Genomic DNA, 14,449 nt, shown 5'->3' on the forward strand with positions numbered 1-14,449 from the left:
GTTCAACTCCCATGAGTGATTCCTGGATAGTACTTATCATGATCTATAATCCCAGAAAATTTCACATTGATATCGTTTACAGGTTTTTGAGAATATCTGAGGACAAAACGTCATTTTAAATTCAGGAAATGGTCCGAAACTAGAACCAGAAGCGATTTTCCAAAAAAAATAAATCTCTCGGATAAAATAACTCCTGATAAGAATATTTTATTTCTGTAATTTTCATTTAAATCCACCCAGGAGTTTTTAAGAAATCGTGTGCACAAAAATTAGTATGAAACAAGATGTGTTTGTAAAACATTATGCGCCCGGCGGCAACAAAGTTCAAAAAATCTATTTTTAGCATATTGCTCATAGTCAAGGTCACAAGGTCATTGACCATGGTGTCATTTGAAAGAACTTAATATGTGGATTATGCATACTAATTATGAAGTCCCTATCTCCTATGGTTCAAAGGTTATGGCAAAAAGTGTAAAGAGCTATTTTTAGCATAGAGGTCACAGTGAAGGTCACAAGATCATTGACCTTGCCGTCTTTGAAAGGACTTTATAGGTGGAGTATGCATACCTAATATGAAGTCCTTATCTCCTATGGTTCAAAAGTTATGACAAAAAGTGTAAAAAGCTTTTTTTAGCATATAGGTCAAAGTCAAGGTCACAAAGTCATTGACCATGCTGTCATTTGAAAGAACTTAATCATTGGAGTATGCATACTATTTATGAAGTCCTTATCTCCAATGGTTCAAAAGTTATGACAAACAGTGGAAAAGGCTATTTTTAGCATATGGGTCACAATCAAGGTCACAAGGTCATTGACCTTGATTTCAGATGAAAGGACTCTTTTAGTGGAGTATGCATACTAAATATGAAGTCCCTATCTCCTATGGTTCAAACGTTATGCTAAAAAGTGTAAAAAGCTATTCTTAGCATATAGGTCACAGTCAAGGTCACGAGATCATTGACCTTGCCGTTGTTTGAAACGACTGTATCGGTGGTCTATGCATACCAAATATGAGGTCCCTATCTCCTATGGTTCAAAAAGTTATGACAAACAGTGTAAAAAGTTATTTCTAGCATATAGGTCACAGTCAAGGTCACAAATTCATTGACCTTGATGTCATTTGGAAGGTCTCTATTAGTGGAGTATGCATATTTAATATGAAGTCTCTATCTCTTATTGTTCAAAAGTTATGACGAATGTTAAAAATGACAACAGACAGAAAGACAAACAGATAAGCAGATAAACAGACAAACAGACAGGACAAAAAAAAATTATGCCCAGGATCTATCGATCCGGGAGCATAAAAATAACCCTTACAGAAAAAACTAATGGAAACTTATATGTGTTTTATTAGCTCTTTCGAGCCAAAGGCTCAAAGAGCTAGTGCTATGGCCATTTGTGCGTCGTGTGGTGTGCTGTGTGCGTTAACCCCATTGGCCAATCGTTGTCAAATTTGTTACAGGGTATTCTTGGCCCAGGGGCTACCATTTATACTAAAACAAGGGTTAGGACCCTAAAACAAGGGAGATAATCAGGAAAATAGAATCAAAAGTACTGGTTGCTAAAAAAAACTTCTTCTCCAGAACCACCAGGTAGATTTTTCACCAAACTTGCAAACAAGGTTCGGGATATGTTGAAGATTAAAAATTGTTCAAGGCATGACCCTGGGGCAAAGGGCGTGGTCTCAAGGTCACGTCAAAGTTAACCAAAATTACACTTAATAAAAACGTTTATATTTTGCTTACTATAAACACTATGATCATCAAATCTTTTAAGTTGATGCATCTAAGGACTTTACATCATGATAACACAAAAATAGGTCACTGTGACCTACTTTTTAAATTTTACGGGCTTTTGTTTTCAAATTGATTTGGAGGCATATTTTGGACATTTTAAGGCTTATGATCATCAAACTTTGTCAATTGATGCATCTTGGCTCCTTAAACAAATTCAACTTAAAAGTAGGTCACTGTGACCTGTTTTTGTTTAAATTTTATGACTTATCTTTTTAAAAACATTAAATCCCATTATTTTAGATACTGAGAGGTTTAGCTTCACCAAATCTTGTAAGTTGATGCATCTTGGGGCCTTAAAACATATTTATGAAAAAGAAGGTCACTGTGACCTACTTTTTGAATTTTGCAGGCATTTGTTTTCAAATTGCTTCATATTTTGAATTGTTTCAGACGTACGATCATCAAACTTTGTCAGTATATGCATCTTGGATGTCGAAAATGTTGACGAAAAAGAAGGTCAACAGTGACCTACTTTTGACATTTTATGGCTATATTTCAGTATTTTATGTGTATTCTGGCTTATAATGATCAAACTTTGTCAATTGATACAACTTGGGTTTTAGGAGAATGTCGGCCAAAAATAGATCTCTGTGACCTTGTTTTGACATTTTATGGCTTTATTTCAGTATCTCAGGTACTTTTTGGCTTAGAATCATCAAACTTTTTCAGTTGAAGCAACTTGGGTTTTCAGAACATATCAACCAAAAAGTAGGTCACTGTGACCTAGTTTTGAATTTTATGGCTATATTTACTAATCCTTGGTACTTATTGGCCTAGAATTGTCAAATGTTGTCAGTTAAAGGATCTTGGTTTTTTGGAGTTTGTCAATCAAAAAGTAGGTCATGGTGACCTACTTTTGACATGGTATGGCCATATTTAAGTATATTCAGGTTATTTTGGCTTATAATCATAAAACTTTGTCAGTTGATCCAACTTGGATTTAAGAAGAATGTTGACAAAAAATAGGTCACTGTGACCTAGTTTTGACAATTTATGGCTATATTTCAGTATCTTAGGTACTTTTTGGCTTAGAATCATCAAACTTTTTCAGTTGATGCAATTGGATTTTTGGAGAATGTCGACCAAAAACAAGGTCAAAGTGATCTACTTTTTATTATCTCAGATAGTGATTGGCTTTGAATCATCAAACATTGTCAGTTGATGCATCTTGGGTCCTTTGAAAATGTCGATCAAAAAGTAAGTCATGATGACCTATTTTTGACATTTTATTGCTTTATTTAAGTATCTCTGGTACTTATTGGCGTAGAATCATCAAACTGTGATAGTTGATGCATCTTTGGTCCTCGGGGAATGTCAACCATAGGAAGATCACAGTGACCTACTTTATTATTTAAGGTACTTATTGGCTTAGAACCATTTCTTTGTCAATTATTGCATCTTGAGTCCTCAGAAAGTTTCAAATCAAAAAGTAGGTCACCATGTTCTACTTATGGTATTTTATAGCTATACTGAAATATCTCCAGTCCTAACTGGCAAAGGATCATTAAACTTTGTCAGTTCCTGCATCTTAGGATACTTAGAGTAAGAGGCTTCAAATAAAAGTGATAGATTGTACAATTTATCAAAAGAGTGATTCAAGGCCCTTGGGCCTCTTGTAATCCACTTATTAGCCACTTATTAGCAACTTATAAACCTACTTAGTACATAGGTATGATGAGCATGAGTGCCTCTACCAAAATTATGAATTTTATGGCCCCTGGGTCAGGGGTTCTGGTGAAAGGAGGGGGGGGGCTCTATAGATTATATAGTGAAATTACATGAATTCTTTAAAAATCTTCTTCTCTGTTCCTGGGTATTAAATAAACTAACTAAGTGCATAGTTATGATGATCAAGAGTGCCTCTACCAAAGTTGTGATTTTTATGGCCCTAAGTTCAGCGGTTCTGGTGTAGGGGGGGGGGGGTGGGGGGCTCTATAGATTATATAGTGAAAATACTTGAATTCTTTGAAAATCTTCTTCTCTGCGCCTGGGTATTAAATAAACTAACTAAGTACATAGTCATGATGAGCAATGATCATGATGAGCAAGAGTGCCTCTACCAAAATTGTGAATCTTATGGCCCCGGGGCCAGGGGTTCTGGTGTAAGGGGGGGGGGGTCTGTAGATTATAAAGTGAAAATACATGAATTCTTTGAAAATCTTCTTCTCTACTCCTAGGTATTAAATAAATTAAATAAGAGCATACTTATGATAAGCAAGAGTGCCTCTACCAAAATTGTGAATTTTATGGCCCGAGGGTCAGGGGTTGTGGTGTTAGGGCAGGGCTCTATAGTTTATATAGTGAAAATACATTGAATCTTTGAAAGTTTTCTTATCTGCTCCTTGGTATTAAGCAGATGAACTACCTATGTAGTTATGATGAGCAAGGGTCCTAATTTTTCCAGAATTGTGAATTTCAAGGCCCCAGGGTCAGGGGTACCATATAGGAGGGTGGCTGTACTTATATACTGAAACTGGATGAATTGTTCGAAATATGCTCCTTGGTATTAATCGAATATTTTTGAAAAGCAAGTGTGCCTTTTCAAAAAATTGTGCAATGTGTGGATCTAGGCCTTAGGGTCAAGGGTTCATGTGTGATTGGGGCATTACTGATCATGCTGACTATTACTTATTACTTGAAATGCATTTTTTGTTCCCCTACCCTGCCTATGGGTATTAAGTAAACAAACTAAGCAACTGCTAAGTGTATTGTTATGATGATCAATGGTGCCTCTTTCAAAATTGTGAATGCCATAGCATCTGGCTTAAAACATGAATCAAATTCAATCACTGGAAAGTTGTTGCATAATGCTCAGGTGACCTATAAGGCCCATGGGCCTCTTGTCTCATAAAATTTTTACTTGATTATTTTATTTAAAGTGCAGATACAAGTCAATATGTACAAAATAGCTTTGAACATATCATGCAACCCCTGCATGGTTGGAAGTTCTGTTCTAAGCTAGATCTTGTTACAGGTAGTGTTGTACTTCACTTATAAGTGAATTATAGTTGACTAATACTTGATAAAGTATGAAGAGTTAATGCTTGACTTATAAGTCACTTATATTTACTTATAAGTGACTATACATACATCAAGCATGTGGCTAATACTGGCTTATAAATCACTTATAGGTCAAGCAGCTCAGATCATTTACATATAAAATCCATAAGAATTCTAACTAAATTCTAAAATATATAGTACACTTATAAGTAAATTCCAAAATTTATAAGTGACTTATAAGTTGCTTATAAGTGAATTATAAAACACTCATAAGTTTCTATTAGCTTTTTCTGTAAGGGTAGGTCTAAAGAGGTCCAGGCTCCAAGGGCCAAAATCGGCCCCATCTCAAAAATAAATTATATTTTTTGATTATATGCTGTGGATATCTTTTTTCCAAAAATAGCATCAAATTGTTCGAGAAAGTCAATTTAAGGAGAAAATTAAAGCATTAACTAAAGACCGTCACTAAGTGATAATTATAAAAACATTCACATTTTTCAGTTAACACACCCTGCAAACTTTAACCTTAGCCATAACTTTTGAACCATGAATGGTTGAGACTTCATATTTGGTATGCCCAGCCCATCAATGAAGCTCTTTCTAATGACACCAAGGTCAATGACCTTGTGACCTTGACTGTGACCTATAAGCTAAAAATAGCTTTTTTGACGGCAAACTTTAACCTTTGCCATTACTTTTGAACGATAAAAGATAGAGATTTAATATTTGGCAGGCATACTTCACTAATGAAGCCCTTTCACAGGACACCAAGGTCAATGACCTTGTGACCTTGACTGTTTTATATGCTAAAAATAGCTCTTTTGAATCTTCACCATAACTTTTGAACCATGGAAGATAAAGACTTCATATTTGGTATGCATACTTCACTAATCAAGATCTTTCAAATGATACCAAGATGAATGACTTTGTGACCTTGACTGTGAGTTTCATGCTAAAAATATGTTTTTAAAATTGGTTGTCGCCGGGCGCTTAGTATTTCACAGACACATCTTGTTTTTCTGATAATATGCCGTGTATTTCTATTTTTAAAAATGGCATCAAACTTTCCAAATTAGTCCATTTTGAAAGAAATTAAAAGCATAATACTTATTACCTTAAAAAAAATCAGAAACATGAAAAAAGATTTCTTATATATAGACACACACAATTTATTCCATATTAAATGATCATCAAATTATTCACATTCATTGAAAATGAGAATTTGATAAAAATATATGCCTATTTATAAATTTGCTCAAAAGATTATGTTTTTTCTTTATTAAAATGAATGTCTAATAATTGTCATGACCACAACATGAGTTTAAAAAATGGCAATGACTGCTCAAATTTTTGGCAAATTATTTGTATAAGTATATACGTTCCCTACTCTGGATAATTAATAATACATATAAAACATACAAATATTATGATACATGACCAATGTACATGTAGACTAATGTAATGCAATACGAGAATAATTCATATACATGTCATTCTTCAACATTCTCATCACTTTCATCTGAAGTTTCAGGTTCAGATAAGTTCTTAGCATCCTTTAGGTACTGTGTCCAATCCTTCACACAACAGAATGGTTTAGATGCATGTCTGGCATAACCAAGATACCATACTACCGATGTTACATGTGCACACATACCAACAACTCGGGATCCTGTTTTGCATTTGCAGTACCAGGATCTCACTGTGGCTTCATCATGGGCAATCCAAAGATGATATGCTTTTGAACTGATATGTCGGCTTTTCAATTTCGCACATAGAAGATGTGGATCATAAACGTAAACCAAGACTTCAAATTCTGAGTCTTCATTTAGATGTTCAGCTGTGTATGATTTAGCTAAATTCACTTGATATATGCCAATAGTAAGTGCACGTACATCTTCCTCTGTCAGTTTTGGGAATAAAACATCAGCACTGTCAATTTTCTGCCAGGATTTTGAAGTACTTTATCCAGTCCCTCATTTTCAACTCGTGTCTTCAGAACATTGCTTTCTTTTGCCAAGTGCAACATCTTGCAGCCAACAGCTTCATCTTCTTCTTGTGAACCACTGCTCAAGGGTGGCAAGTACTTATTGCACAGTCCACATATAATTTGTATATAATCAGCAATGAATGGAATTTGCGTGTTTGGAATAACTTTTTCAAAGTATTTCCATGATTTTATCCTGCTATTTGCTGATTCTACGACCCAGCGTATTTTTGTAACGAGACGAGATGTGTTGCTGTTTTCTGTAGATAATTGCTTTTGGCCTTTTTCTAAAAATGAAGGCATTTCTGTTCTGATTCCAATGTCATCCAATGTAGTAATGGAATCGCGAAAACCACGATCCACTATGAAGACATCTCCGTCCTGCATCCATTGTCGTATTTCTTCTGAGTCAGTAGCAAAGATATGCTGCATGATTTTTGCATCATTGTTACTATTGTCAGCCAAATAGGGACCCATTACACGCACAAAATACCCTGTAGTTGTAACAAAAACCATGGCTTCTATTAGAGGTCTGTGTTTATGTAGACTATATGACCTCCTCTGAAAGGAGAACTGGTTGCTTTTCTGTATGTAAAGGTAGGTACCATCTATGACAAGAATTGCTGGCAAACAGTGCTCTCCAAAAAGAGTTTGGGCTAACGGACGGGTATGGTCTTGGATAACTTGTTCTCGTGTGACATGATGGAAACCAATGTTAGAAGGAACAAATGTCTGTCTCAAGTTTTTTCTGACTGATGATATGGCTCGTCTTATAGAATCCTTTGAAATATTGAATATGGTTGATAAAAGCTTGTTAGACATTCCAGTTTTCATTTTTGTGAGAAAAAATCCTAAGCATGTTCTTTTGCTTCTAACTGGTGTGTCACGAACTACAGTTAAATAAGAAAGCAGATTTTGAAATGACACTTTATCCAGTCCTGTCAAATTCCTTACATCAGAATCACTCATTGATCTGTCAAAGTTTATTCTCTCATTGCCAGTTTGCACTAAGTTTTCCCTGATTTTCTGTAGTAGATGCATAATATCACTTCTGTTGACGTCTGTTTGCTTTCTGAAGTTATTCATGTGATTTGAAGCCTCCTCTGTAAAAGAATCACTGTCAATGTGGACTGGACAACATCTTGATCCTGGTGGTATTAGAGAATTATAATGGACAAAAAAGTTAAATCGAACTGTCTCCGAGACTACAATCAGTTTAGGTCCTCGCCGTTTACACACAAGGCAACAGGAATGACTTCCTCCAATAGACTGTAGAGGCAAAGATATGTTCTTTGGTGATGAAACACTAGGAGCAGGAGCTGGAATCTCTGGGTGCTTGCTCTTTTGTTCTTTATTCCTGTAGTATACTCGCCTGCATCTTCCACACAAAACATCATTTTGTTTTATTATTTCAATTAAGAAGTTCTTTATATATTTTCTTAAATTTCTATTTCTGTCACTAGTGAGAAAACGTCTGTCCCTGGATTTGGTTCTTTTGTTGCATAGTACACAGGGAAAGTCACGTGGTGCTGACATCCTGAAATACATATGAGCCAGTGTATGAGAAAAGGGGTCTTATGACATAACGTCATAATGCACAGAAAACGTCATAAACGTCATGAACGTCAGAATATTGCGCGACGTCTGCATTTTCAAAGACGCTCCAATTTTAAAGAGAAAATACATTACATACGCTAATGAACATGAAAGTCATCAATTGATAATAGTAGTCACCACCATCATGTGAATATGGATGAAGTGAATTCTGAATTTCAGGTATATATTTTTGATATCAATTTTACGCATGTACAATATTTATTTAGACATCAAGCAAGAAGACCGATTATGTAACCTACCGACGCTGTAGATCTTAATTAAAGTACAGCTGTCAAAACATGGATTGCCTGTAGTTAAGATATCGGATATTTTCATATTGTACCTCGCTATAGATACCAGATATTACAAGGTAAATACCAAGGAAATAAATATATAAGATTAAATCAGAAGTGAATTGAAAAAAAAATAATTAAATTGATTCAAGATGAGCATATGAATACAAGAGTGTGATTTTTCTCGGTCCGAAAAATGCGTTTATTATTTCTGAAGTGTGCGCGTGTATTTTTTTTTCAGTGTGTACAGTCATTTTACCAGTAACGAATCGGTTTCTAGTTACGTATTAAATGCAACCCATATCTTTGAATTTCCAAATTTTCTTAGTTGTTGTTTAATTTGTATTTCTAAGCTCTACAAATAAGTAGTACAAAAATTTCAAAAATATAAACGGTACAGGAACAGAGCTGTCAAAAATAACACCCCCTTTTTTCCTAGTTTCGAATCAATTTTTCAGTATCGAATCAGGTGCCCTATAATGTTGCAGACATAATAAATGAAATCGGTTGTTGGAAATAATTGTAGAAATATACCTTCAAGAAAATTCTACATAAAGTTTATAAGCATTACTTGTTGATTCAAATGATTATTTTTCTAAAACTAAACAATATGAAAAATGTTGCATTTTATGAGAAACTTTTAGTGACATACGTTCTTACAATTAATTCAATCGTCTCTGAGTCATAATTTTCATGGAATATGGTTGCTTATAAATCGTTTTGATAGTATTTTCACTCCTGTCAGCTTTTTTTGTTTTTGCATCCCGTAAAACGGCATTTTTCGTTCTTCCAAAATTCGTGATTCGTAACTAAGAAAACAACACGTGGTAAGTTTAGATGTTAAATTTTATTCAAAAGTAAATTTTCTTTGAATTTAATATTCTATCTTATTGTATTTATCCTAAATATTGATTACATACTCAATCTGGGTCGACAACATACCGAAATTTTTATTTAGACGCATTTTTCGACACACTTTCGTTTTCTTAGACTTGCACTTGCGCGTGTTAAAATCTAGGTCATCGGTTCAAACTGTAAATACTGTGAAAAATAATCATGCAAATATTACAAAAACACAACACAGTGGTAGAATATGCATCCTTTTATTGCTTTAACCTAGTAAGGTTTTAACAACCCGTCACTATGATTTTCTAGAATATTTAAATAAAAAAAAATATTCGATACTGGCAAATATTCGTTACTGGTAAAATGACTGTAGTTTTTCAAGTGATGTTTAAATCACTACAAGGAATTTACTTATAAATAACTCTTAGTCTAATACCACATTATTCAAGAAAAGAAGATAAAACAAGTCACCAGCACAATGATTGTTCACATACGGCGTGTTTTTTTTTTTTTTAATTCTTACGGAACTTCAACTTTCTGATTAGATGTTATATATTGAGTTTTTTACACACAATAACAGTTTACACAGTATTCTCAATTTCACGTTAACAAATTGCTTTAAATAAATCCCTGTGTTTTCCTATAATAGTTACTTCTATTTTCAAGAATAAAAACGTCCAATAGATGTTTAAATTTCCCTCGGTTTACGCTGAGCTTAGCAACAGAGTTAACATAACACTCAGAATATTGACTGACAGACGAAATAAAGTCTACGAAAAAAATAAAAAAAAAAAGTCTACGAAAAAATCAAATATAAAAATAATTTTAAAAAAATAGAGTAAATTCGAATATAGCTGCAGATCTGTAGCTCTTCGGAAAAAAATATATTGATAGACTTTCAATGTTATATTGTATGATAAAGTATAATATTTTTTTTCGGAGAGCTACAGATCTGTATAGCTAATGCGAATAAAAAAGTACTCTATATTCCTTTCTCTATTTTAAATATTTGAACACAGGACCAAAAGAGTAGAAATTGAAACAAAATTTTAATTAAAAAAAACCCAAAAATTTTTGCAAATTCTACAATGAAAATTCAACTTAAGCAGATCCTTCATATTTAATTCTATGTTTTTTTATTATTATTATAATTATAAAAGACGAAAACGTTTAATAATTATAAACTAAAGGAACATGAAGTGCATTTTTAAAAGGGATAGTCGTAAATTCATTACTGAATTAAATCAATAAAAAAGTAAGTATTATATTTCGTCGAATTCAAAGATTAATAGTCTTGTTATTTTTAGGAACTAGATGATCTTTTCAATACACACTTTGGGTTGGAATCAGTTGCCAATTCACACTCAGATTTTGAGGAAAATCATTTAACAAGCGATCAGGATGAAACACCCTTTGATCCCAATAGATTAGACAGAATACGCAATTTTGTTCTTTCTCAATCAGAAAATGAATCGTCAGACTGTGAAAGAGATGGCGAAAATGAAAATGACATGCCTTCAGAACTGAATAACATTGAACGAAATTGTAAATGTGGCCAGCGTTGCTTTTCAAAGTTTGAGAATGCCGTAATTCTTGACCATGTATTTAATGTTAGAGAAATGGAAAAAGATGTTAAGGATTTATACATCATGGGTTCTATTAGCATTACCGGGTCTTCTGTTACTCGAAAAGGATCAAGATCCCGAAATTCGTACCACTATAGTTTTCGAAATGTGAAAATATGTAGATCGACTTTCCAGTGTTTGTTTGATGTGGGGAAAAAGTGTCTCTCGAATATCTTGAAACATTATTCAGCAAATGGGGCCGTCCCTAGACGACATGGAAATCAGGGAAGAAAGCCAAAGCATGCAGTCAATTTTGACGACGTACAGAGAGTGGTAAATTTCATTCTGGGTTACGCCGAGGAACACGGCCTCCCTCAGCCTGCGGCCCCTAGAGGTAGGGATGATGAGCCTCCCATATTTCTTCCTTGTAATTCTACAAAAAAAGCTATTCATGGCCAGTACAAGTCGGCATGTGATTCAGATGATATAAGGAAAGTAGAATACCACACTTTTACAAATATATGGAACTCCTGTTGTTCGCATATTAAAATATGCGGTCCTCGTTTTGATGTATGTCATCAATGTGAATTACTGAGGAAAAGAGTACTTGATGCAAGATCAGAAGAAGAGAAGTTAGAGGCCTTAACAAAATTTCAAAGTCACATCGATATAGCACAGAAAGAAAGAAATCTCTACAAAAACTCGGTTAAAGAATCGCTAGAAGAATTGAAAGGTATCAATCGCCAGGAACATCACAACCAACCGTTGTCCTCTGACTTCACCAAAGTGCACTATACATTCGATTTTAGCCAGAGTGTTGCTTTGCCTCATCATGCACGTCAAATGGGACCCTTGTATTTTCTTACCTTGAAGAAAGTACACATATTTGGGTTTCGTGTTGACGACAAACCTATGCAATACAACTATTTGATCGGGGAAAACGAAACACTTGGACTGGATGGGACGCATTCGCATGGCCCCGATACAGTTATTTCCTTGGTGCATCATGGCCTTGGCAACTATGGATATGGAGAAAAAGAGTGTTTGATCCATGCCGATAATTGTGCAGGTACTCTCTCTCCCCCTCTCTCTATCTCTCTCTCTCTCTCTCTCTCTCAGTGTTTGTGATCGTAATGATTGTGTGTAATAATCAGGCTTTTAATCCTGTGTGTAATAAATGTCAAAATATTACTAAGCGAAAGAAAGCTGTTTTACACTGTCACAGTACATTGTCTCAATGGTGCGTTGTAAGGTTTTTAAATACAAAGAATCTAATACACTGTATATTATTTTGCTGCAGTAACACATTTATTTTTATAAACATTTCCACCTTAAGAAAATAAAATTGCTTATGTTAATTGTTGGGACATATGAGAAATTTATGCCATATCGAGTCTATTTGAAGGCAACCTGTGGGTGTGTAAAATTGAAATTAGATAACGACAATTTTAAGCAGTATACTTGCAGTATTTGTTAACTTTCGTTTGGGTTTGAATCATGTTTGTGTGTATGAATAAAAAGAAATTTTTCGTATACGTTTCACTTACATAAGATAAGAAAAATGCAAACTCTCTACTAGATTATTGTTCCTGTATTTTCAGGTCAAAACAAGAACAAGTTCCTGATTGCGTACTTTGCATGGCGAGTGATTACTGGTTTGCACCATCAAATTACTTACCTAATGCAGGTTGTTGGACATACACGATGTCTGATTGACGCAGGTTTTGCAAGGGCAAAAAAGTTGTTTCGTCGCACCGACTGTGACAGTATGAATGAACTTCAGGGAGTTTTTGATCAGTCTTCAACAACGAACAAAGGTATTCTCTACGACAACGGAACAGATTCTACATGGAAATACTACGACTGGAAAGAGTTCTTGGGCCGTTTCTTCACCTCGTTACCTGGTATTTCAAAATACCACTCGTTCCGATTTCATGCAGACTTTCCAGGATTTGTATTTGTAAAAGAAAATACTGATTCGACCGAGAAAAAAATCAAAATATTCAAACCAGATGCACTTCAGCAGATACCAGGAAATTTTCCTAGGGAACTTGCACCCCTCGGAATGTCCAGAGAAAGAGTGAAGTATCTTTATAAGAAGGTCAGACCATATGTGCGTCCAAGATGTCAAGATGAATTATGCCCTCCATCCCAGACTGAAGAATAGCGTACCTAGGCTATTAATTTTCCTATAAAAATGTAACAAATGTAACCAAAGCAAAAATTTTGTTGAACTGACAAAATAACACAATATTTATTGATTGTTAAACATTATTTGAAAATAAAATTAATGCAAAAGAAAAAAAATATATGTTTAATACAACAGGATCTCACAGGGGTTGATGTGTGACGTTTTTGACGTCAAAATACAGGATTCCGACGTTTTAGCCATTTTTACTCCCTTTTGCAACCATTAAATGAAGCACTTATCAATAAGATATACAAATAATATCTATTTATTCCGATTCATTGCGCTTTCTTCTATTGGAATCAGCAAAAATACAAATTTGTGATTTTTATGTCATAAGACCCCTTTTCTCATACACTGGCTCATATAATTAATATTTAAATTATTACTTTGAAATTTAATCACTTGGCACTTTTCTGTGAGGAACAACATATACAAGTGTGTTCTTTAAAAATTATAGGCAAAGCAATTGATATGACCAGCTGTCAGGATAGATTTATTAATAATAATAATAACTAGAGGTACTGTGAGCGATGAGCTCACTAAATGATACCCCCCGCTTCCAATATGGTTATAACTAGTGAAAAAGTTCATGTTTTCCTGTGGCCGGGAAACTCTAAATATGTGTCAGATCAAAAAGTAAAATAGGAGCTGCACAATGGCAATATGTAATAAAGATTCTGTTAAAGTTTCATCAAATTTCATACTGTGGTATGAGAGGAGTTGCGAATAAGAGATGGGTACCCCAAAGCGTAACAGACAGACGGATGTACAGACGGACGGACGGAATTAACGATTACTTTATAACCTCCCGCTTTTCAAGGGGGGGGGGGGATATAATAAACAGAAATTGTCAGATGTCTTAAACCTGGTTCAAATCAAAGGTAACAGGCACAAAACCATATTTACAGATAATTTGTCTTTTTACTGGAAGGCAAATTAGTTCAAACTGTTTTTTTTTTCAAATTACTTTGTGACCATTGACCTTGACCTTAGACCGGCTATTAAAAAAAGTTCATAATGCTGATAAACACCATATTTTTTACATGTATGATTTAAGAGTATAAGTCTATGCTATTAAGCATGTACACTGTTTGTCATAAAACATGGAAAATACCAGCATCACAATCCTTATGACTTTGACATTTGACCAACTTCCAGAAAAGGCAGTTTAATTGATG

At 34.4% G+C, this 14,449-nt stretch overlaps 2 protein-coding genes across 2 annotated transcripts; one reads left to right on the plus strand and one right to left on the minus strand.

Moving 5' to 3' along the window:
* Positions 1-6,286: 6,286 nt before the first annotated feature.
* LOC134264781 (uncharacterized) lies at positions 6,287-8,372 on the minus strand. The gene is made up of 3 exons (XM_062747067.1): positions 8,368-8,372; positions 6,757-8,158; positions 6,287-6,370 (listed from the first exon to the last, which is right to left on the minus strand). The coding sequence occupies exons 1-3, from the start codon at positions 8,370-8,372 to the stop codon at positions 6,287-6,289; spliced, it is 1,491 nt and encodes a 496-aa protein (XP_062603051.1).
* Positions 8,373-8,529: 157 nt separating this feature from the next.
* Positions 8,530-13,247, plus strand: LOC134264789 (uncharacterized). Its single transcript, XM_062747075.1, has 3 exons — positions 8,530-8,556; positions 10,823-12,149; positions 12,682-13,247. Exons 1-3 carry the CDS (start codon positions 8,530-8,532, stop codon positions 13,245-13,247), a joined length of 1,920 nt encoding a protein of 639 aa, XP_062603059.1.
* The last annotated feature ends 1,202 nt before the right edge of the window (positions 13,248-14,449 follow it).

The sequence above is a fragment of the Saccostrea cucullata genome, unplaced genomic scaffold (assembly GCF_032062105.1).
Source record: "Saccostrea cucullata isolate Sc308-1 unplaced genomic scaffold, CSIRO_AGI_Scuc_v1 ctg15221, whole genome shotgun sequence".
NCBI lineage: Eukaryota > Metazoa > Mollusca > Bivalvia > Ostreida > Ostreidae > Saccostrea > Saccostrea cuccullata.

Excerpts from the sequence above, each read along its gene's own strand:
- LOC134264781 (XM_062747067.1), bottom strand. Across the intron at positions 6,371-6,756 it reads AAAATGAGGGACTGGATAAA|GATTGGACACAGTACCTAAA; the intron begins GTACTTCAAAAT and ends TGTTGTGTGAAG.
- LOC134264789 (XM_062747075.1), top strand. The coding sequence starts at position 8,530 with ATGGATGAAGTGAATTCTGAATTTCAG. Across the intron at positions 8,557-10,822 it reads AAGTGAATTCTGAATTTCAG|GAACTAGATGATCTTTTCAA; the intron begins GTATATATTTTT and ends TGTTATTTTTAG. Across the intron at positions 12,150-12,681 it reads CCATGCCGATAATTGTGCAG|GTCAAAACAAGAACAAGTTC; the intron begins GTACTCTCTCTC and ends CTGTATTTTCAG.